Genomic DNA, 27,730 nt, shown 5'->3' with positions numbered 1-27,730 from the left:
ATTACGCAACAGACTAATGAGGGATTGATCAGAAATATTTGTAACTGTTGAGACATGACAGAAATGCCTGTGTCAATAGGGTGTTATTTCAGGTAGCCTGACCTAATTTCAATGTCGGAGGAGTACGAAGGGGCTTTTTGACAAGCGTCGACATGTAATGACAAGCACTACAACTGAAACTTACTCCTTAACTCTGCCTAAGGCCGCCATTGACATTTTTCACAGGTGCCAGATATACTTTGCAAATATTATTTTGATAATTTGAACAAATTACCATTGCCTTTGTATGTTTTTGTAATTACAGCGTACACAAACCCTTTGAACGGGAGAAATATAACCCTCAACCTGCGACACAATCCAGTTCCTTCAAAATATTGAACGTCACCTACTACCTTTTCCCTTTTACAATTTCAATGTCTCCTCTTCTCTAAAAGGCTTGTGATAGTTTTAAAAAAGCTTTTGCATGAATTTTCCTTTATATAGTTTTATATATTTCAGCGTTTCACACACGTGTCACTATTTTGATCATCAAACGTTTTTCATTTTTAAGTCTAAAATAATATACAATATTTCGAAAACATTCTAACCTTTTTACAAAAATATGAATTGATTGACAAAATAACAACCAATAACTGAATTAATAGTGAAGATAACTGTTAACCCATGACATGAATTACAACACATTGCTGTCCATCCTAATCTCTCGTTGTCCTGTTCTTGGTGGATTCAGACAGATGTGTGCCACATTCTGTCACTAGTCGTAAGCAGGCCACTGCTCAACAATATTCCCCATCTCCTCTCCCCTGGTTATGACTCGCATCGGTCACATACCTTGTGCTCTTTCTCCACTTCACAGGGAAACACAAATCAGTTCAAATTGCGTCTTAGTCTTTCCTGTTGAACAGCAATCGTATAAATGAGACCTTCACTACACAATGTAGCCCACTGTAGCCGATTATGGATGCATGGAGATTAATCTGATTAATGCATTTCACCAATTCACCAAGCCAGTGCAACAAAATAAATGAATAAAATCAAAGCCAATGAGCTATATAGATACTCTATATATAGAACTCTGCATGTTAATACAACATTCAATCTTGGTAATCTCTGTGTGTTAAACTCTCAAGCAAACACCTCTTTGTGAACACACTTTTTTTGCAACAACTTTGACGGTGTGTGTGAGAGAGGGGGAGAGAGAGGGAGAGATGGTGTGTACCTTATTGGACTGCATCACCAACCAACGGGGAGCTGGCATTCCCATGCTGGGGAGACAAAGAGGGGCGAAACGGGCGGAGGCGGGTGGAGGGAGTAAAGCACCGGAGTGCGAGGTGAGGCGCAGCTCATTCAGTGGGATTTGTTGAGCTGCTGCGGAGCTCCTCGGATTTAACCAGCAGAGAAACCTTCTCCCCCCCCCCGAACTCTCCCCCGCCCCGTCCGTCTGGTCTGACAAAGCGCCTCTCGTCCTGGACCGCCGTGCGCCCCGCAGCTCCCCGCGGCTGAGCTCCTCTTCTGAAGCGGATACGAAAGGACCGAGACCGAACCAAAAAACTTTTCCACCGTGGTTTTCAACGAAGGTAAGACGCTGTTCAGTCTCCAGCTCGCACACAGGGTGAATAAACGCGCGGTGTTGGAGGTGATGAGCAGATGGATGGATGCCCCTGATCCTTATTTGCGGCTTCATCTCTTGTTTATTATAACAAGTCACATGCTATTGAATTTATTTAGATCATTTTGGAGGTACGTTTTGTAGGTAGACCATCAATATAGACCCCCCCCCCTTCCACGTTATAACCATTGTGTGTGGGGGGGTTATTTTTTTGCATCCATAGATGCTCATAAATTAAGCCATTGACGTGTGAGTGCCGATCGTCAACAACAAGCTCCTGCTGCACATGGTGCATCTACTCACATCTGTATTCTTTTCACAAGCTCAAATGTGCACGCGTTAAACTAAAGGGGAATTATTTGAATAAAGACACATGATCTAAGTAAACCATTACCCCCTGCTGTTCCACCACAGGGAACAATCCAAATGCGTCTCAGCAGCCGTGGGAAACGCTTTGATTATCAGTGCCGTATAACGCAACCTCTGTGACGAGCCCTTTTCTCCAAAGCTTTTTCAGTCTTCTCTCAGATAAACCCAAGGAACCCAAGGAATATGAAGTTGCTTTGAACTTTACTGTGCATTTGATTCTTAGAACACGGCACGGCTAATACAAACTATGCCTCTGCTAATAGGATTTTATGAGAAACCAGTCCAAAAAGTTTAGAAAGTGTAATTGCTGCAATGCATTTTCTTAGTTTACTCCAACACAAGTAACATATAGATCCACATATTTATACACCCGCTTGATCTGAGAAAGGAGACCCGTGTGCAATGTGATTTGCTGGCCCCACAGAGAGATCATTATATCAAGCGTTTTATTTTTGTCCGGAGTGAGCAAACACTCCTCGATGAGGAGAAAAGGAACTTATTATTACCTTCCCATCTCCACCCACCTCTAGAGCCAATCGTTGAAGCCCTTTCTTCTCTCGTATTAAAACGCGAGCACTGCTAATTCGCCCTCGCACGCACGCGCTTTTTTTCCCCAACAGCACCAGCAATGTCGCCATGGAAACCAAGTGTCTTCCCATCCCCAGTTGAGCGTCTTGAGCGGTTTTAGGCTTGGCTTGTCACTCGCGAGCGTGCCTACGGGGGCGTGTGTTTGTGTCACTGCGCGTTGACTCGTCCATCTCCCTCGGTACCCAAGATTACTGTAAATGTCTGATTTTTTTTTTATTGATGGGTTTGGTCTTTCTAGCCGGCGGCGGTCGCTGGGGGGGGAGGAACTGTCCGTGGCCATGCACCTCGGGCATTGTGTGGCAGGGCTGGGAGAATCAGTAAAGGAAAGTGTCCATGCAGCTAACGCGTTTTGTCCTTCTCCCAGAGGCCGCTCTCCAAACTACTGTACTCTGGCATTTGCTGCCTTACATGAATGAGCACAACAGACATTCAAGGCTAACTCAAATGCTGTAAAGCCGGGTGAGTCATTTAATATATAAATGCATTTACTCCCTCGGGGAGGCGTTTTTTCTCTTTTTCTTTTTTTTTAATAAAGGGTATGGGTTTCTACATGCTGTTAATGTCGCCATAACAACCATCAATTTAAGTCTGCTTGGACACATTATGCAGATATTTAGCCGTTTCTCCCAGAGAAGAATGTCATTATAGGGAAATTTTTTTAAGACTAGTGTCTTAGAGCGCCCCATTAATCCTTTCAACCTGCAGGTGGTGGGGAAAAAAAAGAAAACACCCATTCCGTGAGTGTTTATGCTTCTAGCAAACCTGTTCTGTTTAATATTCATTTTTCCGTGTCATGTCGTTTTTTGAATGAATTAAAATATTTTTTGATAAAATCCTTTCATTATGGAAACACCCGTTAAATTGTGGACGGAAATCAAATCCGACGTCCGACGTCAATATTTAGCTTTATTTAGTTTGTTATAGTAACAATTAATGCTACTGTTAACGCTAAAGTTATTTTCAAAAGTTAATGATTGAAAGTCCAACATGCAATCATGAATGTGTTAACACCTCTGAGCATGAATGCATCCCGGTAGTCCTGCACGCATACACGCACGATGCCTCATAGAGAGGTACACTCCAACCCAAAGACAAAGCCCTATTCCTCAGAACGTCTCATGTTAGCCATCTGTGAAGAGGCTGCCTTAATTAGGCTGGACTGTGCTCGGGGCACACTGGATGTTTGAATGGACATGTGTGTTTGCGTTAAATGTAGGCTGTGAGCTGCAGATACAGGTGGGGTGGGGGGAGGTTCTGGAGATCTGCGAGCCAGGGTGAAATAATTTAGAAAGAAAATAAAAAGTAGCAGCACGAAGGATAAAATACGCCAGCTGATAGCTTCTTCATCGACTGTGCTTTACTGTGGGGATCAAATTGTACCAATCCATCCTGACAGTTTTGTGGATTGATTAAAGGTAGTTGGCTGTGCTTGAGACTCCTTTGGATGGATTTGTTCATAATACTCATCCGTCGCTGGCAGACCAGATGGCAAATGAGCCGTCCCCAGTCAGCATTGAAGAAATAAAAATTCCTGCCGATGCAGAGTAAGCTGAACAAATGATTTAATCATATATATGTTCATATAAAGTGAGTAATATGCGATCATATAGTCAGGTTTATATTATCTACATTTGCAGATAGTGCCGGCCTATTTTCATACCTGCCTCCTTATTTTGTCCTCTGCTCCATAATGTTCTTTTGTTCCGTTTAGCACTCTGGAAAAACGATAAAACCCAAGAACAATGTGGAAACTCTTTAGTTTCTGCCAGATAAACTGAGATTTTACACTGCCGGAAGTGTTATCTTAGAGTGGCTTCAATGTGTGGGAGTGAATACAAGAAAGAATACAAAAAAAAGGTGTGGAGAACAAACAGTAATATATAGAACGTTTTTATTTGTTTGAGATTAATGTCCAAAGGATGGAGTTATCCAGCTCACCCCAAACCCCCGCACAGACTTTTCTCAGCGCTGAGGGCATAAAGGGGGTCACACAAGCAGCTTGAAGATGTAGCATATGTTACCTGTCTGTGGCTGGTAACATATACATCGTCTCCTCTCTCTCTCTCTCTTTCTCTCTCTCTCTGCTGCTTAAAGTGGCCGCAGAAAGAGTGAGAAAGTTAGAGGGTGAGAAAAGGGAGGCGGGGAACAAGCTGTTAAAAAGTGGAGGAAAGTATGGAAAAGGAATCGAGAAGAGCGGTGGAACTGGGGGGGCAAAAAAGAGTGAGGAAGGGAAACAGGTGAAGTAGATATCAGAGTTCGTGTGTGGGGTTGTGGTGCCCCATTCATGGAGCTTCTCTCAGGTCTTGCGGGCAGCCTTTGCCATCTAGTGCTTAAGTAATCCCCCTGGGAACACACAGACGCTGCCAAAGTGCCATCCAGCTCCTCTTTTCAGTCCTTCCCACTCTGACGCTCGTCTATCTGTGTCTCTCTCTTTTTATTCACGTTCTCAATACTTCGTTCCTTAGCAGCTTCTTTCGTTTCATTTAATTCCTTCCTAATTGCTTTAATGTTTCATTTGACCCTGCGCTTGATTTTATCTGTGTTCTTCTTCCCTTCTCATCGCTTTTCAGGTGTTGAAACGTGATTCATCTCCTCCTCGTCACTTACTCCTGATGTGATGTGAATATTCCTAACATGTGGGGATTCATGCTCTTTTTCTCTTTTAGCCGTGGCTATAGAATCAGTGTTTGGGGTTCTCAGAGAGCACAACGGAGCGAGGCCTTTCCCATGGGTCGACCGAACAAAGAGCCTGGCTCCCCTTCGCTTCTGTGTGACTGCACAGGAACAGAAACAGAAGCATTCACCAGCGAGTCTTCTGCTGGGCGGCGAAACGATAGATCTCCGCTAGCCACGGTCAAGGCTTTTCTGCGTTTTTTTTCGCTCTGAGACGGCAGAGAGATCGTCAAACTGACCGTGATATCTGTGTTGATGCGTAGGAGATGAATTATAACCTCCCAACAGTGGAGCCATGTGGGTTTGTCGTTTGAATAAAGATAAAGGTTTAGTTTGAGTGAGTTTATTTTATTACAAAGACCTGTCTTGATGAGCTCATAGTGCACAATAGACATGACTATGTTACAAACAACAAACTATATCAAATAAGAGAGTCCAAACCCAAATGTACATTTCTTTGCTTGCATGTCAAACGTCATGAACGGAGAAGCCCACATTTGTCCTGTTGGCGCACAAAGTTGAACAAATTTCCACCATAACTAAGATAAGAGTTTTTTTTTTTTGGTGAGTATCTCTCACAACTTGATCTGGTTAATAGAAACTCTTTCTTCTCCAAATAATAAACAAATGATTCAGAATCCATAGATGTCCTCTCCTTGTCTCAAAAAGGACTGAACATAATTAATATGACATTAGCACACTTACATAGTGGCCAGGGCCCCCGGAGGGGGATTGTGTTTACTTTGCTACAGTGAAGGCCTCCTCCCTCCCAACCGTTCAGCACTGCCACTGTCCTGCTCCTTAGGGGAAGAAAAGCGCATCCCATCGGCACCTGCTAATTCAGGAATTCAGGTCAGCAGGGGGAGTCACAAAATTGCTTTGATTGTGATTGGTAAGGGGCCAAACAAGTGGGGGTGGGGGGGTCTTGTTTTTTTTCTTGGCACTAAAGAACATGCCACTGAGGACAGTCAGGCCATTGTCCGGCAACAAAGGATTCATAATTAAAGCACATTAAGAGATCCATCAAAACAAATTAATCTGAACAATTGCCACAAGATGCAATCTGGCAGTTTCACACTGGCTGTCAGATGGAGCTACCTTTGGTTTGTGCCATTGTTCTCTTCACGCTTCAGCACATGACATCTCTACAAGACAAAACACTTTTACTTCAAATTAAGAGACATGTGCAACTGAAAGTTATTAAACATATAGCTTTTGAAAAAAATGTGATTTGTAGTTGCTCAAGCCGCTTTTCTCCTCATGTCCTTCCTTCCTAGACAAAGGCTTTTGTGACAGTTTTATAATGAGGATAATGGGAGGATCAACAAATGGGGAATAAAGAGCTGAGGATTATTGGAGGACAAAAGGATTTGATGATGCTTGAAGTTTCCATATGGTGTAAAAGATGTAGCTTGATGCCAAAAATTTGATCCGTGTGCCGTTAGCTCTTGTCCGATATGACCAGGGAAGCAGAATAAAAGAAAAAGGAAAAGCAATGTCTTCACCCACATCTCCCACTGACCTTCTCTCGTCTCAACCACCTTCCTCTTCCTTCGCCCCTTTTTTACTATTCCACAAATCCTCAATTAAGTGGGTAATGGGCCTCTGAGGAAGGTTTGTGTGCTTCTTTGTTCAGCTTCGGCATTAACGTCCCTCTCGAGTATGTAAATAGCCTGAGCTGTGGGAGCGCAGAGCGGAGCTGCCACTTGTCCGCTCAATCGCGGAGAGCTCCATTACTTTCCGACATTTTTGGAAGGCCAAACTGGGACACGCATGAGAACTTCGCCACCAAATACAAAGCCCACACTCGGAGTAAACTCAGCACTCACGTCCACCTCCCATTACTTCCGGGAATAAAACCCGTCTGCTCTTTCTCCTGCAGAACCCTTTCCCCCCCGTGAACCCCTTTCCCCTCCCCTTCACCCCCAAAACGGCCCTCACGCCCTCTTACCCCACAGAACCCCGACCAATCCCCGCCCCGTACGTGGGCCGCTCCCCACTGCTCGGCCTATCCCGTCCCGCCGAGGCCTGATGATAGACTCTACAGTTTAGTTCTGTTTACCTCACTCTCTGTGTCCAGTGGAACACAAAACAATCCCCTTCATTGCATGTTTGTCAGCCCCCCTTTCAGAACTAAAAGACAGAGAGAGAGAGAGAGAGAGAGAGAGAGAGAGAGAGAGAGGAGGGGAGGGGAGAGGGGGGGGGAGTTTACAAAAACAAAAACGGAGGAAACAATTAAATTACCCCTCCTCCTCCCAACGAACCGTACGGTAGCTGTTTCCCAGCTCTAAGTACTGTGAACTAACTTGGGGCCTGTAAAGTGCCCCATTATTCTAGTCGGGTTGGCGTGTTCCAAGAGCGGCTTGCCTCAATGGCCGATGAACACAGACACAGAGAGGGTTTTGTTGTAGAATTTGGCTCACCACGTTATGCACTGGTTAATTAGGAGCTGCTTCTCTCTATCCGTCTATCCGTCAGCACGCTAAAAACATCTTTAATGGTGTCTTTACAGATTTGTAAGCCATGTTTTATTATTGAAGCTTTCATCCGAAAGAGAGAGAACATCAGTTTTACGCCCCCTCTTACTTCGCACTGTACGTCACCCTCTTGTGTCCAGACAGACACCGACATCCCTGGGAATCCCGTCTCGTCTTTTAGTAGTAGAGGATTACGGCGAACCAGGATTTGGGGGAATTACCGTTGTATGCCTGAAATCTTGACTGGAGGCGCTTTACCATCTTCTGAGCGGGATAAGATAAATGTGCTCTGGGGATTTGGCCGGGACTGGGATCAAACAGTGGAGCTGTGTTAAAAATGCTTCTCCTGGAGGTTCTGATAATGATTTGCTGTGACTATGGGCAGGCTTTAATAATTAGTTGGCGGAAAAAGCCTAAGCGGGTGCTTTCACTCTCAATGAAATTCCTGTGCTGCGTTCGATTGAAGAAATATTTACACAGTTTGTAATAGTATGCATGAATGGGGACGTAGTGAGCAACTTTCTACATGTAACAACAGCCAGTAACAGGCAATGGTTAGCTTTTATCTTAAGGGATATGAGAAAATGACCCCTGATTCTTGTGCATGTGATATGTGGTTCTGAAAGAACAGTGTCACTGAAGTGGTACTGAAAGGAGAGCAAGCTTGCAGTGTTAGAAGCCCGGTATCACACCCAAACTTATTTAGTCTTAGAAGAATGAAGTTATTGTTTCAAGACAAACCAAACACATGTCTTTAATCCGAATGATTTCATGCATTATTGGAGGTTTTAAATAAAGTGTTGTTTCCTGCAATAAAACAGTTGACCCACACTGGGTTTTCACACTCCACAGGTTCTGTTTGCATCCCGTGCGCTTCTGTGACTAGAAAGAGCAGCAAGGCTTCATAAAATACGATGACATAGCAGATGAAGGCGCTCTTTTAGTTGATACAGCGTGCTGACATGTTGTGTGCCCTGTCACACTTCGCTGCTCTTCTGATACGCTTCCCCATTGTATTCTGGCCATCTTTAATATGATGTGTGTTGCTCACTGCAGATACACACACACACACAAGCAGCGTTGCAATTAGTAAAAAACACACTGCATACTGGAAGCTTAAAGAAATAAGCAAAGAATAGAATAACAATGCCTCCAGCACATAGTCTATGACTTCAGTTTGAGGTCCTCAGCGTGCTTCGATCCAGCCAGCAGCACCATATGGCGCACATCCCAAAACCACAAGCATACTGTATGAAATGAGTTAAGTAACATATGTCTAGAAATGTCTGATGTCAGCATTCGATACAGTTTATGGCTGCGAGATCTACAATTTGCTATATTATATACTATACTCAGTACTGTTGTCAAAGGTGAACTGTATACATGGTATAGCATAACCATGCATAACACTTTGAACATGATAGTTTGCCATCAGCTGCAAATATATATCACATTTAACGAGCCATGTGCTAGAAAGCCGCCGTGCGGCTTAGCTTGTTGTTGTAATGAGCAGTGTGCGTGTGTGTGTGTGTGTGTGTGTGTGTGTGTGTGTGTGTGTGTGTGTGTGTGTGTGTGTGTGTGTGCGCAAGAATGCCCTTTCTGCCAGCACTGCGGGGTGGTGTGAGGAGAGCGAGGCACGGCCACGGCTGCAGGCTGGGCTCAGTCCCTGCAGAATGCAGTGTTTAATTAGTGAGAGCGCATCCTTCCTCCTTAGCCCTCTTATTGGCAAATCCTGAGAGAGACTGTAACCCACCTCGAATACCACGGGACTGGACCGACTAAGATTCATGACTAAAGACAGTGTGTGTGTGTGTGTGTGTGTGTGTGTGTGTGTGTGTGTGTGTGTGCGTGTGTTTGCACAAGCTTGCGTTTACATGCATTGTTCCGACACAAGAGCGAGTGAGAGAGAGAGGGGCTGGACACTGAGGTTTAAGTGCACGCATCGTTTGTGTATTTCTAAATTTGACAGTGTGGCAGGTGAGTGTAGTGATGTATGAAACGTGATTCGTGCACTAATCCCATTTCACGGGTCCAGCTGCCCGACACAGATGTCAGCTCTTTCTCCACAGCTTACCTGAACACACACAAGCCGTTCATATTGGCTGCTGAGAGGTCTTCCGTCTCATTCTACCATCGATTGCTCTGATCTGACCTCCGTCCAACCCTTTTCTTTTCCCCATGATTTTTCAGTTGGCCGTTCCGTTCTTTTGTCTCCATCCTTACCTTTGTCCGCCACGCCTTTCCTTCTACACCCTTCCCCCATACATTGTTACACGTCTATCTGTATCAGGCATTCCTACCATTTCCCCCCCCCCGCCCACCCCTCTCTATATTCCTCTCCCTCTCATTCCCCTCCCAGCAGTGCAGTGGGTATACCATAGCCGTGGTTGTAGTAGGGGGGTGGGGTAGTCCTGCCTTACTGGCAGATTTAATGAGCTCCTGTGGGGATCAGACCAAGCCGTCAAAAGCTGTGTGCTTGCTGTAAAGCCAGCTCTCTTAAACAGATGCGATAGCTTCGCTTCATATGCAGGCGGGCATGCGACGCATGAGCAGCTATTGAAGAACGTAAACGAGTACATCCGCAATAGGTGTGCAGCCCTTCAGCGAATGGAAGGGGTTCCAAGTAGGTACAGCGGAAACATCTTCTTTTCCCCGCTGACCTTTCGTATGTGCAGATTTAGGTACACGTTGGGGGCTGGGATAGAGGGCAGTGGCGCAATATATTTGTTCGCAGCAAAACAAAATGACAGTTAAGACTCTTTAAACACGATGGAAAGACCGAGATTTACACAAGCCGGGACATTTAATATGAACGCCAGAGAGTTTGTGGGTCACACACAGACATTTCGGGATGAGCATTCGTTTATGATTCAGTGGTCAATGTAATTTTGCTCGTTTTGTGGGTTGTGGGTGGATTGGATCAATCTGAAGCTCTTGGTGGATTTTATCCAGCTAAATGGGAATCAGACAATTCACCCCTATGATACCCACTCCCCATCATAATAGTCGGTAAGCACATAATTACAGTGGCGCTCTCTAATGACTGCCTCATTATGGACAATGAGTTGTGCCAAACAAAGGGAAACCTTAGAGGGTGCTGATGGACAAGGCACACACAGTACTGTTCAAACAGGAGTTGCTGATAGTAAGGATTCCAAAGATACGATGAAAGCAGTTTTGCATGCTGATTCTTTGACAACACTGATACTTGGGATAACTTTTGGTATCTTCAGTGCTGGAATGCCACTACGGCATCAGTAGTGGTAAAAGCAGCTTCTCCTGCAGGTCAGATCACCATGGCACTGGATTCCCGCCCTGCTGCCCTCTATATGTTGGGAAAACCAGACATGTCTAAACACAATCAAGGTAACCTGCTCCATTTAATGTTCAGTTTCTTTTCCCCAGTTTCCTTTGACTGTATTCTCACTCAATTGGAAGTAGACTATGAACTGGACGAGAAACTGGTGGGTACCTTTTACTCGATAAGTTGTTTGAGAAATATATACTGGGAAAGCCATGGCGATCTTTTGGATTGAATCCACACAAGCTTAGGGGCAGCTTCCCAATGAGAAGTTTTTTTTCTCCATGGTCCCTCTCTATTCACATGAGATTTTGTCTCTTAGCAAGAATCACTTTTCTTTGTTTGGTTATGCTGCTGAACCACGCTGGGCTACAACCGCCGATGGAATAAACCAGATTAGAGTCCGCACGTCTCTCTACCACTATCTATCACCGAATGAATGCTTTCCCAACAACCATCTAGGGATACATAATTGAGAGGGGCAGAGTGACAAAGCTTTCCTTTCTTCAGAAGCAGGAATTTATCTCCTACTTCCTATGCGCAGCACAACTTGAAGTGTTTGCTCGGAGCTTCCTTTTGGGGGGGTGCTTTTTCACAGCTCCTAGGCAGCCAGTATGTGTGAGCCCATTTCTTCCCACTGCATGGCAAGTGGCTTGGAGGCCCGGATGAGGGGCGAGGGGGGGCACGTATGTACAAAACCTGGCCCAGCTCCAGTTGTCTACCTCGCAGTATCTTTACCTTCCTGTCGTGAGAGTGGGCATCGAGTAGTGGGAAGCTTACTTCGTATTTCCCTCTGTTGTAAAGCATTGATGCCGACCACCAGAATCAGATAAAAAACACAGCCACTCGAACACACCTGCAAGCTTGTCGATTATTACGTAAGCAGATGTTATAAATGGTGGAGTGGCATTGTATGGCAAATGTCGCTGACAGAAGTGCATTGGGTATGAGCGATGGACACCAGAGAAGACTTTTTTTGGAAGTTTCTAAACCCATTAAAACGTTTATTACATCACATGTCCTTTGGTGTGGTAAATATATAATGTCTCTATTCATCTGCAAATCTTTCAACCTGAAACACATCGTTATACAGTGTGTGTGTTTGTGTGCGAGTTCCCGTTTCCCGTACATCCCCTTCTCTCGAAGCCGCGGCCTGTTGCTAGGACAACCCCTCGTGGTCCTTGCTGCATCCCAGTGGCCCTCAATGCCAGCACTCATGGAACCTCCTCACACTGGGAAGGCAGCATAAAATCGGGATAATCGTTGTCGATTATGGGGCACAATGGACTGAAGCTTCTGAAAGATTCATTCATCCTGGAAAAAGAGACTGTGGAGGGGGGAGAGGAGAAAGGGGCGCCTTGGTCCCTCCGCCGCTCTCCCACGGTGGGCACAGGCATGACATCAGTGGCCTGAAAGAACTGGCATTCTGGACATGTCCATTGCCCTCCCCTTCGCTTTACCCATGAACCCCCCCACCCGCCACCCCCCCCCCCCTTTCCCATTGCAGCCCCTCCCTTCTTTTCTCACCCCTGCCAGTTTGGATTCAGCGCTTGGCCGGGCAAGTTGGGGCCACTGCCACTGTTTGCGTGTGAAACAAAGCCCCTCAGAAGGAGAGAGGAAGCAGAGAGCTTCACATGGTGCAAGCCAAGAGCAGGGACGGTTGCCTCAGCCGTCCCCTCTCAGGCCCCTCTCTTTTGGCTGAGAGGTGCTGGTGTGACCCCAGAACCCCCGCCCCCCTGCCCCCCCCCCCCACCCAGCGTCCCTCTTACCAGCCCTTGAAACTCCCGGCTTCTCTGTGCTACTCTCTCCCTTCCGTCCCGAAAATACTCTCCCTTCGCCGAGCGCCCTTTCAACGAGTAAGACATGTCAAGGCATTTGGGATGAGAGATTTCTCATGACACAACCTTTGCCGACAAGGATGGCATTCCACTGGTTTTCGTTGTTCAGTTGGTGATTTCCTTAAAGATGAAATAGCTTACCAACACATTTCCCTAATTAGAATGATGTGATACTGCTCAAAACGATGAGAAACCCCATGCTGGTGGGAGACTAGAAGGAAATCAGCGTGACACTATCCTCGGATGAATCACGGTGGTCATTTTGTGCTTTGAAGTTCTGCACTTTCGGGGGTTGGAGTGGGTATGGCTTAGATTAATGTTTAATGGGAGTATAAGTAAGTGAGTATATGCATCGACCATCTATTTGATTCAAAGTTGTATTGGAAGCATGTGACATTCACATACATCAAAAGAGTGACATAACATGTTGGAGCAAGAGCAGCAAACATTAACTCTCGCCTGCTGTCCATCAGGATGAACTCAAAGCTCCCAAACAGCAGCATTATGACATTAACCCTTTCATCGGCCATTCCTTTGTAGTTTATTCCCCTCTCATCCAAAGGGCTACTTACAAAGCACTACTGTACTGGTCCCCTATAGTGCCATTAGCACGCATGGTGATCATCTCTAGCAGTCAGATCACTGTCCTATGGAGCTGAATGGCTCTGGAAGCGCGCTCTCCGGGGAGATTACAGGGTCCGGGGAATGGAGGGTCCTAGAGGGATTTGACTCTTAAGCTATTGGCTCCTCCCTCTACCTCTTATTTTAAATCATTTATTTCTAGGTTTGTCGGATGTGTGTGTGTGTGCGTGTGTGTGCCTCGGTGCGTAGCTGGCCCCGGGGATAGTGCTGAAATCAAGGGGTGGGGGCTGATGGGGCTTTTGAGGACTTCAGGAGGGGGCAATTCAGGTTGCTGTGGCTGTGACTGAGTCTGTCTTCTTTGCCGTGCTGACTCGTTGCTCTCCGGATGCTTTGGAAGAGCTTGTGGACAGCTGAGAGCTGCTAGCAGTGCTCCGGTGTCTTCAGCCACGGGCTTCAGCCGGGACGTTTACCTGCTGTCATCTGGAAACGTTTTTTTTGGATGGAGCAGTCGTGATCCTACGAAAGATTACCCAAGCTCATTCACGCTTAGATTCCAAAAGGGTTTGATCCCGGTCAATGTATACAGCACTTACCTCAACTCCAACCGAAATTAAGTAAGTACAACGCACCTCGTTTGCGGTTTAAGGCATAATCTACTCTTATTTTCTCACTTTAATGTTGTTTTGATTTAAATGCAAGCAATTTGATCTTTGTTAGTTAGTTAGTGGCAAACCTGATCTGCTCCTATAATTTTAGGAAGCAAATCAGAATATACAGTGTAGTATCAGTAATAGAATATACAAGAACTCTTCTCTTGAAACTAAACAACTATTTATTATTTTCAGATTGTGTGTAATTCTGGGTCGAAACCAAGTGTTGATTGGTTAAGGCCATCTTTAATTATTCATGGCTTCGTGCTCCTGGATGCAATTAATCTTATTTAGCCCTGGGACAAGATTAACCGGTTTATAAAATGATCCCTTCAGAGACTGCGCAGAAGAACACTGTTTGGATGTGTGTGTGTTTGTGTGTGAATTGGTCTTTTATATTATTTCTTTCTTAATTTACTGTTTCTAATAGCAGCACTGCGGTGTAACTGGATTCTGAATATTCCTCAGTTTAAGATCCATGATTTATTCTTCATGGCAGAGTGACTCCGTCCAGTGAAATAATTCTTAATTTAAGACTTAAAAACGCCCACTGACGTGAAATGGCTGTATTTGATTATTATTTAGTGTACATTTGAATAATCCTGTATACTGAGTCACACATGCCCACTCTCTCATCTGTTCTACACTTGGGTAGAGAGGCGCTAATGAGAGGATTGTCACAGAATAATATCCGTCCTCTGTGACGTACAACGTCTGCTTTCTATCCATCTTTGTGCTAAAAATAATGAAAGGGGAGAGAAACGGGGAGAATTCAATTAACAGCTCCCATCACTCTTAGGGAATGGGATTACATGGCAATGCCATTTTCTGGGTTTTATTTCTGGGGGTTTCATTATATCTTTTATTCAGATGTAATCTAAAGTTTGGCTATGACTCGCCTGCTGTTTGCATGTAGTTCCTGTAATTCACACTTCCCTTATAAATGAATAAGAGGAGACAGGACTGGTCCATCTGTGTGCCTGGAAGCTGACCAGGAGGTCTTCTTATAGCCAAGTTTACCAAGCTGCAAATACACAACGCCGGCGGAGTGTGTGCGTGTCTGTGGGGAATTATTAGTGACTACTCGCACACCAACAATGATACAATAAAGACATTGTGGTTGCGAGGAGGTTTTCCAAATGCCTCTTGAGTTGAGCTCACTGACTTGCCTTTGATCAAATTACAGCTTAAGTGTTCTGACTTTTGGACAATGGGGGCGTTTATGAGGAGAAGACTTGAGTCTTCTACGCCGTGAACCCCATGCGGGTGAGGTGAAAGGCCAAAGACGCATTATTTCTTTGCAAATCATCAGAGAAGACATTTGCATGCTTATTGGAGATTATTAGGAACACAGACACACACATAAAAAGAGCAACCCGATTTGATACATTATTCTAGGGACTTGTTCAGGGGATGATGAATGTAAAGCTCTTGTTGGGGTACTGAACACCTACCTAGCAAGCATGTGACCCACACAGCTGGCTTTCCTTTTGTTAATAAACCCATTCAATCCTCAGCAGAGTTCTACCTGTAAAGAGAAAACACTTTTCATTCAAACTAATCATGAGCCCCCTTTTCCTTCTATTGTATTTGAAATGTTGTGTGCTTCTGAATTCACTGTTAGATAGTCGTAAATGATACAGTGAATGGAGAAGTGAGTTAATAAGTTTTAATAGGCAATATGTTTGCTGATCTCCTGGAATTCATCAAACTTCCGTACCGTCAAGTAGGCATCTGGTTCACTTCTTCGTCACTGTCTTACACTCACAGGAGGTGCTTGTCTCTGTTTTTCTACACAAAATCCCTTTGTGTTATTAAAAATACTTTGCCGATGACAATGACATGATGTATTATGTTTAGTTGTAAAGCCCACATCATTTAACTGTGCTTAATACTTACGTACTCAGGGTGCAATAATCTTAAGTGTTTGTTCTGTGTATGTACATATAACAGTATGATTTCAGAATGGTAAAAACTTGTGTCAACTTGCATAACGTGGGCTACACATGCCCTCATATTCTTGTCAAATCCTTTTATTTTGTAAAAATGCTAAACCTCTTTACATAAACCACTTTTAATGAACTGACTTCAGATGCTATGTGTCTGAATTATCGTCCCCAAAGGAATGCAATTGTGCACACAGCAGCTTGTAGTCAGCTTCCATCTGTTGGATGCCATAGCTATCATGAGCAATGTAGGATTGACAGCTTGGCAACACTCTTGAATCCTTAACATTTTTTATATCGTGCAAGTGTTTTTAACCATATCAGAGATATATTTCTAGAGACATCATATACACCCAAATGATCAAATTCATGTATTATTGGCCTGTCTATACACAAAATAAACCATTAATGCATTGTTTTCCTCCCAGTGACCACAAATAAAATAAACAAACAACTTGATGTATGCTGATTAATAATGCTATTTATCCTCCGATGTGTTGAGCTTGATGCATTTGTTCTTTCTCTCTTCCACAGTGCCAACAGTATGCCTAAACAAGTTGAAGTGAGGATGCACGAGAGTCACCTGGAGCCCATCGAGGCCAGGCCTCAGTCCAAATGTGCCCAAATGTGCTCCAAGCTCTTCAAGAACCTCCTGCTCACGCTCACCGTCCTCGGTAAGTCACGACGCTGCTGGCGCATCAACGTTCTGTTAACTCGGAGCTCGATTGCACAGCTCGCTCGTAAGATGAGGTGGAGATGCCATCTGTGTTTGCTCAGTGTAGCAGATAGTAAGATGACTGGGTGTCCTGACCTTCCCGAGCTCCGTGCCACCTGTTGCTCTCAAAAGCTCCCTGCAGCACTGGACACCCAACAACCTCTGGTGGTGCATTATAGTAATAATAGCATTTTGCTCCCGGGGCCACAGGGGGGTTTTAATGAAAAGAGCACAACAGTAGTAATGCATTCTCGGTTTCTAACTATTGAATCAGATTTGGGTTTGACCTGCAAATATTATTTAAAGATTGCTGTGTTGTATAGCCATGTGGTCCCTTTACAATGGTATGCAGTATAGCAATGACTAGCCAGTTACAACTGTATAAGTGCATACATATTTGTACTGTATATTTCATTTAGCAGTGTGCTTGTCTGTCTGTATCCTGCTTTTACGGACGTGTCTTTGTGTGAGCATGTGTATTGTGAACATCTCACCCTGCTTGCTGCACTGTTGCAAAGCGAGTGAGCCAGCGTGATCATTGATCATCTGTCTCTTCTCAGATAAGAGCCTCTATGGGATTTTTAAATGGGCCAAAGAGAAGACAGGAAATCAAGTGCCATCCAAAACCCTCGGGTGCGCAGAACCCAAACGATGCTGCTGGACTGGAGGATAAATTGAAGCACAGACTATTATAATAAATAAAGCAGAGCTTTTGATTCCAGCGCGACTAATTAAACAATGTCCCGGGCCTGTGTGATCTTTGGCAGTGGTGTGGCAGTAGAGGAAGTGCAGCCCCGGGGTAGGGCGGAGGGTGGGGGTCGGGCGGTGGTGGTGGTGTGTGGCCTGCGATGGGAAAACACATGCCAACCGCTAAGCTACAGGGAGCTTATAGCACACAGAGGTCATTTTTTACCTCCGGGGGGCAGAAAAACTGTGTGGGAGGAAACAAATAACTGTTTGTTGGGAGAAGCATGGGGCAAGGGGCAAAATAGGCTTTTGTACATTAAGGGCTGATCTTTAAAATGACGATGACGACGATGTGTTGTCATGTGAATGGAGGCCAGATTACAGGTCAGGCAGCCAAGAACCCACTGGAAGGCAAACATATGCCAATGAGGAATATTCTCAAATAACTCCTTTCCTCATCCTCCTTTTTATTCAATGCCCTTTACTTGCCCTGTCAAGTGAAAAAAATCCTTGAAAACCTTCTGGGTTCACGGAGATTATTAATGCTTCATCTTACATGCTGCCTCCACCCTACGGCTTCAAAGAGATCCGATCGTAATCCTCCACCAGCGTTACTCTCTCTCAGCTCTCGCTCTGCTTCAAGCATGTAGCAGACTCTTGTACCGCACAACCGCATTTATAGTACAACACTACAGTTTAGATTACATCAAATATTTTAGAACATAATATACCCATGAAAAACTAAAAACAGACTTTGTTTCTGAATCTGGTCTATTTTCCCATCATGCCCTCTTGCAGTTCCACTTACTCACACTCCTCCTTGCTCTACAGGTGTGATCTTGGGAGCAGTATCAGGGATGTTGCTTCGCGTCGCCTCCCCGATCGACCCGAATATTGTCATGGTGATTTCTTTTCCCGGAGACATCCTGATGAGGATGCTGAAGATGTTGATTCTGCCGCTGATCATCTCCAGTTTGATCACAGGTGCAGTATGACAACAATATTTGGTAATTTAGAATTCATTTTTGTAATACAAAAAAAACACCTGATTCTGAAATCATAATTGACTAACTGTAATACATTATGCCATCCATCATGCACATGATTAAATACTATTTGGCCCCTAATGTTCTTTGCATGCAGGGTTCGAAGCCTTAATTCAGCATTTCCATTCAATAAATAAAAGTAACTACCAGTTGAACTTGCTTATTTTGCATGCAGGTCTGGCTGGTTTGGATGCCAAATCCAGTGGTCGCCTGGGAACCAGAGCTATGGTCTACTACATGAGCACAACTATTATTGCTGCGGTACTGGGAGTCATCCTGGTTTTGGTCATCCACCCTGGCAACCCCAAACTGAAGGAGAATCTGGGCGAGGGAGAGAAAAACGATGAAGTGTCCAGTTTAGACGCTTTCTTTGATCTGATCAGGAACCTGTTCCCAGAGAACTTGGTGCAGGCTTGTTTCCAACAGGTAATTGACAACAAGCTGATAAACACGATGCTGAAGTTTAACAGCAGTCAGTGAAGAGGCTGGATGCTTAGACAGTCTGTGATGTACGATCGTCAAGTGAGTGGCATTACTTGATTAGGAATATAATTGGAAATAAGTTTACACAAAGAGTCTCCATGGATGTTCTCTTTATAGCTGAGAGATTATTAACCCTGGATTCTAGAAAAAGCAGAACAGAATTATTAACAGTTGAGTGGCCTCGTGTTGCGGGACACATCGTGTTTGAATCCAGTATTGTTCATCAAACTTAGTGATTCTTTCCTTCTTGCACTCAGATCCAGACCGTCACGAAGAAGGTGGAGGTGATTATTGAGGAGGATATCAATGCAACCTCTGTAGAAGGCTTGGTTGCCAACATTACCAAGGAGCCTCAGTTCATCATCAAAAAATCCCTTCAGTTTAAAAGTGGCATGAATGTTCTGGGTATGTAAGACGCTTGCAGTATGTGTGCAAGAGTGATGCTTCTGTCAGGCGGTAATTGGGCACAGCTGTGTTTTGAGTTTAAGACCATTATCTGCATTCTAGCATGTCAACAATGCTAACATGCTGATGTTTAGCAGGTTTAACGTTTCGCATATTCACCATCTTAGTTTAACATGTTGGCTTGCTAACATTTGCTAAGTGACACCAAACATGTCCTGATGCCAATAAGCATGACACCAGTATTGCAAATGTCAAATGTCATGGCAATACATCAAATAGCTGTTGAGATATTTCACTCCAAAAATCTTGTGTGAACATAACGGGAACAATCAAGGGGATTAGGATTCCTTCTCAGGGCACAATGAATGTCTCTTCTCATTCTCGTTGATGAGATGATTGGTGAAATGACCAATTGACCGATTTGTGACCCCTAGGGCCACGCTGCCAGCTTGACTAAAAATCAATGCAATCTTCACAGTATTACATTCGCAGAATTTTGCATTGGCAAATATCTGGACCAATTACTTTGTTTGGCCATTCATGAAAAAAAAAAATCCTAATAATAATGCTCTCATGTGGTAATCATCTCATCCGCCCGTACTGGTATTTAAAGTTTGATACATTTATGATTTTCTGTCCCAGGTATGATTGGTTTCTTTATTGCATTTGGCATCTGCATGGGCAAGATGGGCGAGAAGGCCAGACTCATGCTTGAATTCTTCAACATCCTCAATGAGATTGTGATGAAACTTGTCATCTGTATCATGTGGTTAGTATCACTCAAGAATCTCATTGACTCATTTTGAAACTTTTGAGCCAGAAATAACTGTTATTGCCAAGTTATTTCTAAAGTCATTAAATTTTCAAAATAGCATTAGTATTATATTTAAAAAATATTATAGCTATGTCGAAACCTTTTTCTTCTGTATTTAAAGTAAAAACTAACTTTCCTCTTGTTGTCAGGTACTCTCCCTTCGGTATTGCCTGTCTTATTTGTGGTAAGATCATCTCCATTAAGGACCTGGAGGTGGTGGGCAGGCAGCTGGGCATGTACATGGTCACTGTGGTAATTGGCCTCATCATCCACGGAGTGATCTTCCTTCCCAGCATCTACTTTGTTATTGTCAGGAAAAATCCTTTCACTTTCTTCCTGGGAATCTTCCAGGCCTGGATCACTGCCCTGGGGACTGCCTCCAGGTCAGCATCAGAATGAACCCATCGGTGGTTGTTTTGGGATATTTCTGCACTTGACGCACAGCATAAACTACCTTAATCTGCTTCTTCCTTCCAGTGCTGGTACTCTGCCCGTCACCTTCCGTTGTCTGGAGGAGAACTTGGGTATTGACAAGAGAGTCACTCGTTTCGTCCTCCCAGTCGGTGCCACCATCAACATGGACGGAACTGCCCTGTATGAGGCGGTTGCAGCTATCTTCATTGCCCAAATGAACGGCATCCACCTTGACCCTGGTCAGATTGTCACTGTCAGGTCAGGAGGCACTTCATTTGTTTAATTGATGAATCATTAATTGTCGGTCCTTGCACTTGAAAGATATCACATTTTATCAGTTGAATCAGTATTTTTCACCGTACAAGTCTATGTCTTAAATGTCAACATCAATGTTGCAAGATTATGAAATATTCCATTATGCTTTAACAATTCCTGGAAGCAGGCTTCTTAAATTGTGTAAAATGCGATTTTCTCAGTCATAACAATAAGAATTGTAATTCCCAAATTGAGCCCTGAAACAGCAACATTTGACAAAAGAATGTACAGTTGAGAAATAAACCACCAGGAGTAAGTGGCAGCATGTGCCAGTGCCACTTCTCACGATATATACAGGAAGACTAATACCAATCTATACCTATTTTTTCCAAATGCTCCTCTGGCAATGAAGAATGAGTGGCGGATAGTCGACCTTCAGCTTGACATTCACATGGCATAACATCTAAAAAAAAACCTTGAGTTAAACACCCCACTCATCACATTTAAACCTCTCGTTATGCGGGATGAAGGACCCTCCTCTGGTGCACTTCAGCTGCTCCTCTTATCTACGCGCATAATTGCTGTGTTCCCGTTTGCTGGGGTCTGTGTGGAGATTGTCGGTCAGGTTTACGGGTTTGGGAAACCGGGCTGACCGCTGCTCTGCCGTGATTCCATCCAGTCTGACAGCCACCTTGGCCAGCGTCGGAGCTGCCAGTATTCCAAGTGCCGGCCTGGTGACAATGCTCTTGATCCTGACGGCAGTAGGCCTGCCGACCCAAGACATCAGTCTGCTGGTTGCTGTGGACTGGCTGCTGTGAGTTTGACAAAGACAAAAACACATTTTGTGGTTACATATCGGTTCTTTCCTTTGCTTCTACTAATGCATGAGCTAGAATATTCCCCCGTTTGATCAATTTGAGTTCCATCTGTCCTCAGCGATCGATTCAGGACCTCCGTGAATGTGGTGGGTGACTCGTACGGTGCAGGCATCGTGTACCACTTGTCCAAGGCTGAGCTCGACGAGCTGGACGCGCACGCGGCCAAATCCGACGACATCGAGATGATGTCGAAGACCCAGTCTTATTACGACGACATGAAGAACCACCACGAAAACAATTCCAACCAGTGCGTTTTAACCACTACCGCTACCACAAGTACTAGTGGCAATGCTAGTGCCACTGCTAACAATTCTGTCGTAGTAGATGAATGCAAGGTACAAATAATGCTTACGGACGTAGAGACTTGTATTTAACCCTCTCTGTTGTTGCATGCTCACCCTGCATGTTTTCTTCACTCTGTTATATTATTTGCATTTTGTAAATAATAATCTTAATATACAAGTGTAATGCGAGAGCAACAGATGCATGGGGTTATCTTTCATTTTTTCTTCAATTGCAGCTTTTGTGTCAAATGAAAATCACAAAATATTAAGCGCTCAAACCAAGAGATTTCAGAAGAAGAAACTATGAAATGATTAAAGTTCAGCGCACAAAAATGAGGCGTAAATCGGTCTCTGCTTCGTCATCGGCCTAATCGAATAGCCGTAACCTGTCGGATATTGGCTCTAACTCACAAGGCAGATCAAGATAATCCTCATTATGACCCTGAGAAATTATTTAGCAGCCCTTCATCTCTCAGAAGTTCACACTTCATCCTCCTCCAGACCAAAGTCTGGATGGAGTAATGCTTTCCCTTTTCTGTGATAATTTTAGTTCTAATCATCCTTTAGTTCAGCTTAATTCGGTTGGTTCTGCATTATCTTAAAATTATTTCTAAAGGTTCACGCTCCACTATAAAGAAAGCGTGACAGCTAGTTAGTAGTTCATATATTTGCTATATCTACACAAGCACATACATACGCACTTTAATCACGCCGTCAATGAGTCATTCTCAGCTGGGCTTTTACATTTTGACACCAGCTATTTCCGTCCATTGTCGAAAGCTGCGAAGCAGTTCCGCTGTTATGTTTAACATAATGCACTTTGAATCTCGTCTTTGAATTTGTTCCAGGCTTTTAGAATAATATATTGAAGTTCAGAGTGCTTGTTCCCTGAGACACACACGCACACACCTGCACACATGCACACATGCACACATGCACACCCAGACACACACAACCTGGCGGAAAAGGTCTACCGATGGGCATATTTATTTATTAAAGGATGATAGGTGTTGCCTAGCAACGCTGGCAACCTCTCATACAAGTGATCCGTCCATAATAAAACGTTATGTCCTCCCATCTGAAGTCCTTTACACACATATATGACACAAAGGCTTGCTTTTCTACGTAGCCACCATGACTATCTTTCTGCTTTGGGTCTGTTCTGACTGTATCAAATGTCTAATCCTCTTTTTAAATATGCAAACTACTCTAGGGTGCTTGAAAAATAGCTAACACATAACTATGCATTCATTGTGTCGTTAATGTACCTTGTTTTCATGGTGATCTGTCTATTTTGCATTCATTCATTGTGTTTATTTTTGTATTGCCTGTTGAGTTCTGTTACCAGTACCATAAAAATGCTCCACTCTTGATTACTAAAGGCATGATTATCAGAGGCAAAAAAGCTATGATACCCAAGAAGCAGTGTTTTAATGCCAAAGCATTGTGGCTACAGCACCCAAAATGACGAAAAAGAATGTCCTAAATGCTGTCCTGACCTTAAAGTTATAGAATGTCGACAGTCATGTGTGTTACCTCAACTGATTGGCTGGACAAATGACACTTAAAAACCTGGACCTGATCTTTTTTGATGGTATAGCAAGCAATAAATGAGATAAATCATGCTTTACCAGCTCAGTAAGCCCGATTGACCAATCGGATTGCTTGGCTGAATCTTGAGTGGCAGCACTGAAGCAGAAATTAGCCAAAGTTTTACTGCAAATGAGCTGTGTATTTTGTCTGTGCCTTGGATCAGCTGTTTAGATGTCCATGCTAACTGCTTACAGGTAACCTCAGCCACTAACGGCTCTGCTGCGGAGTGCACGCTTGTTGAGGAGGGACCATGGAAACATGAATAATGGCAGCGCAGAGATCCCCTGCTCCTGGGCTCCACAAGCTTTCCTATCTGGTGAAAAAAAAAAGAGTGAATGAAAAAAAGTCACACGAACAGAACTACTAACTGTTTTTTATGTAGTTTGTTTTTATTAGTCCCTTTTAAAGTATTTGTAACTGTCTATCTGACTGATTTATAATACTAATTCACTTAATTCACGTGAAATGATAACAGAGGTGTACTAGACCTGTTAGAGCACAATTATGTCCTTGTAGCAGATACTTGCACAACATACTTCAAGGTTTGGGAAGGAAAAGATAAGAGAGGAAGGTTATATAGGCCAAGTCTAGGAATATATCCTAGTCTCACATTTATGAGAGATGTTTTAAGATGAGACGGGAAGTTTCAGCATTAATTATGACAACAAACGTAATCTTTGGACTGAACTGGCTTGAATTTTCACCCATTGAAAGGTGCGCATGATGCCACTGACTTTCCCTATCGACTCAGTCTCTGATACGAAAACCTCACTTTTGATTCTCTAACTGTCGCTCTGTCAGCTGACTTTCCAGAAAACAGATGAAAGGGTGGGAGGCACAGGCTGAGACACAACCTGTGACCGTGGAATTTCAAAGCACAAATCGTACAGGTGTCGCCATTGTGTTGTATCCCCTTTTGTTTCTCTTTTTTTCTGCTGTAAAGGTGAGAAACATATTTGTCCTCATGTAACCTGTTGAGTGAGGTGTAAATATTGTGAGTGTGTGCGTGTGTGAGTGTGCGTCTGTGTGTGTGAAACAGGGAGAGATGGAGTTAAGAACATGATCAACTTGAGTATAGGGACCAAACAGGCAAAAAAAATATCAATCAACAAGTCCATGAATAACTCGCAAAGCAGTGGATATTACCACAGTTCCTGTAGACGCCTCAAAGCTAAGAAAATCACTTCCCTAAAAATGAAACCTCATACTTTCTCTTCCACATGAAAAAGATGTTGTGATGCCAATGAAATTAAAAGGAAATTAGGCGCCAAAGGGATTGTTGTAAAAAAGAAAGAAAAACGACAACGATGAATTATTTACAAATGTGAATAATTTGTTGCACAGTAAAGAGACGACAGAGAGCACAAATGCAATTATAGAGCACAAGTAAAGCCAATGAGGATCATTTTCAGTTAGTGGCACTTTGTCGTTTCATGTCAACACTGATCGTATTCCGAGTGAAAACTTAACAAATGTCTTTGTGAGAGACAACATACAGGAAGCACACATACATTTTCCAGCGATTGAATGATCCTCAACCTGCGTACTCTGTGAAAGCACAGTCACTACTACTGACAGAGACCGGGATATTTATAAGGCAGGAAAAGAAGCAAAATAAGAAGTAGTGCACTTTTGGCTGACAGACGGATTCATGGCTTGCACAAACAATGACGCTGATACAACACTTTCCAGGAGGCTTGCCTGCTTTTTGTTTGGCCGGACCCGACGAAAGCCAAACAACAATATCCTTTTAGCCACCGGAGCTCAAGACTGTTTCCACAAACCCTAGATGCTGCAGCCGCGTGTCCATATGGGTTCAAAAGCATTTTTAGGACAATGGACGTTTCATTTACATTATACCAGAATGTTGCCAACTATCAGGTATCCAGTATAAACTCCTATCATAGAACACACAGAAACACAGCTGGACTCCTGGCTGTTAATCTTTTTTAGCCTGCACGAGTGAGAGGTGAGACGTCTGTAATGTGGCCCGTGGATTGATTTGACTTCTTTAGCGATATTACGTCCTTCTTTCACGTCTTGTTTCTTCTCATTTGAGCTAAAAGACAACCTTGCCTTGAAGATGTTCACGCAAAACAAACAACAAATGCCAATAGGAGTAACACTAACAAAACTGTTAGCACAGCACGATGTCTTTTAGTTTGTGAAAACACACTTTCAGACGACGTCTTTCAACTGTATTTTTCAAGTGTGCTTTGAGACAACAAAGAGTGCGCTTGGTGTTCTGCCGTAACGCAGCACAGACTTACGCTACACATGAAAAACAAGGATGCACACGGACACACACACATGCGCCCATGTTTTTTAAATGCACACATATAAACACACATGCAAACACTCCTCGACCTGGAAGGTGACTAGATTTCTAATTGTAATCAGACCCGTCCGAGCCTGATCCTTCAACCTTGTGATCTTCAGGAAAAAATAAACAAAAACAGAGATCATAGTATCATCGATGGAGATCGAGTGTTGGAAGATTATTATGTTCAAACTCACGGTTTAGAAGCATGAATATAAAATAAAAAAAATGATTATTTTTTGCACCACTATCTTAAAAGCATGATATTTTGAAGTGCCTCCTTGCACTTTGTGTATATATTGTAGGTAACAGATGTTTTTTGTTTGTTTGTGTTCTATCCTTTTGATTTCTTTTGGGGGGGCGTTGAAATGGTAAATAGGAATATAGCTGTGACATTTTAAATGTAATCCCATAGAAAGAAATATATCATATATGTCCTGGGTAAAATTAGATTAGACAATATGTATAGAGAGAAAATGGTGTAATAACTTGCTTGTTTTTCTGTTCTCTTGTAGTTGTTAAAGTAGATGTTTTACTTACCTGTCACACACAAATATATAAATATCTTTTTTAATCTAATGTAAGAGTTTGAATGATTGTTCATGAAGATATAAGCAATGTGCATTAGTTTTCATTGTACATAAATAAATATATAATTGTTCTGTTCAGTGGCGAAATGACAGTGGTCCCGAAGTAAATGCTGTTTGAGAAGGAAACAGAGCGAGAAAGAGAGAGACGGACAGAGAGCGAGGGGAAGTTCTTGGCTTAACTAAAAGGGGGCCACATGAGATATATTTTGGTCGGTAGTACTCTGATAAAGGTTGCTGTATGTAGGATACAGTGAGGAAAAGAAGCACAGCCCAGCGGTTGGTTCGAGTGAAAGATACAACAACATTTGATGCGGTCAGACGACTGTTACAGTAGAGAGCAACACTCCTCAGGTAACTCATCTGAACCATTTTGTCTTTTCAACGAAGCAAACTGGCTTTAGTCTAATGGGCATCTGTGTTTACCTGGTGCTTGTGCATTTAAAGCTGCAACATTTACATTCTGCATTAACTTGTCTGACGTCACGTCTTCACACACATTCGACGATGTGATATCAACAGCATTGACATTTTTAGAAATCCCACCTGGTAAACTGCCTTTACTCCACTTGCCTTTTTTTTGCTGTCTACAGAAACTATATGCACTAACAAACACCTGGAACTGGGGTTAAATAGCACTGATGAAATGGGATTTGATTGACTACAGTATTTCAAACAAAGAGCTAGTTTATCTTCAATCTTGTTCTTTTCTACAGAAATGTGTCTTTTGGAAGAAACAGAGCTGCTAACCTGTTATACTCCTGCCAACATACTGCTTTCCTGATCTTACTTTTCTAGGCCTTTCCTCTTTGTAAAGCTGTTGCAATTTTGATGTCAAGGCAGAGCGTCTGTTGTGGGGAGATACACTATCGACAAAAAATGACAAAAAAATACATGAATGCTTTCCTCGGTCTATGGTATACATAATAAACTGTTCCTACATATCAATAAGTGTCGTACCTTTGGTGTACATATACAAATATAACTAATAAACGTTGATTCATAACTAAATGTTGGTCTTCTGTTTTTGATTTTCTTTTTTTATATCTTGTTTCATAACTGTCACACACACACAGTTTTCTGCCTCTGTCATTTGCTTGCTGTTATAAAAACACCAGTCAGTCAAGCAATAGTCTTGTATGCTTCATCCCAACAATCAGTGAAGATATAAGTAATTATAGAACATTTTAATGATGTAGAAATATAATCTTAATAC

The 27,730-nt window shown here is 43.3% G+C and overlaps 1 protein-coding gene across 6 annotated transcripts; it reads left to right on the top strand.

Moving 5' to 3' along the window:
- Nucleotides 1-1,222: 1,222 nt before the first annotated feature.
- On the top strand, nt 1,223-27,525 carry slc1a2b (solute carrier family 1 member 2b). Of its 6 annotated transcripts, none has more exons than XM_078082748.1 (12): nt 1,346-1,577; nt 2,931-3,025; nt 16,568-16,707; nt 18,267-18,419; nt 18,657-18,907; nt 19,222-19,369; nt 20,012-20,138; nt 20,333-20,566; nt 20,661-20,855; nt 21,532-21,666; nt 21,789-21,977; nt 23,802-27,525. In XM_078082748.1, exons 3-12 carry the CDS (start codon nt 16,578-16,580, stop codon nt 23,803-23,805), a joined length of 1,566 nt encoding a protein of 521 aa, XP_077938874.1. In that variant the 5' UTR covers nt 1,346-1,577; nt 2,931-3,025; nt 16,568-16,577; the 3' UTR covers nt 23,806-27,525. The 6 variants fall into 6 exon arrangements, with proteins under 6 accessions (XP_040017619.1, XP_077938873.1, XP_077938874.1 ...); XM_078082746.1 differs by having other exon boundaries at nt 21,789-22,065; XM_040161685.2 differs by lacking the exon at nt 2,931-3,025 and having other exon boundaries at nt 1,223-1,577; nt 21,789-22,065.
- The last annotated feature ends 205 nt before the right edge of the window (nt 27,526-27,730 follow it).

The sequence above is a fragment of the Gasterosteus aculeatus genome, chromosome X, assembly GCF_964276395.1.
Source record: "Gasterosteus aculeatus chromosome X, fGasAcu3.hap1.1, whole genome shotgun sequence".
In the NCBI taxonomy this organism is placed as follows: Eukaryota; Metazoa; Chordata; class Actinopteri; order Perciformes; family Gasterosteidae; genus Gasterosteus; species Gasterosteus aculeatus.
Note: the sequence above shows the minus strand (reverse complement) of the source record. Positions and strands in the feature narration are given on the sequence as shown.

Bases quoted from the DNA above. Each gene is read 5' to 3' on its own strand.
- slc1a2b (XM_040161684.2), top strand. From the start codon at position 14,014: ATGTATACAGCACTTACCTCAACTCCAACCGAAATTAA. The intron at 16,708-18,266 runs GTAAGTCACGAC...CTTGCTCTACAG, and splicing joins GCTCACGCTCACCGTCCTCG to GTGTGATCTTGGGAGCAGTA. The intron at 18,420-18,656 runs GTGCAGTATGAC...TTTTGCATGCAG, and splicing joins CATCTCCAGTTTGATCACAG to GTCTGGCTGGTTTGGATGCC.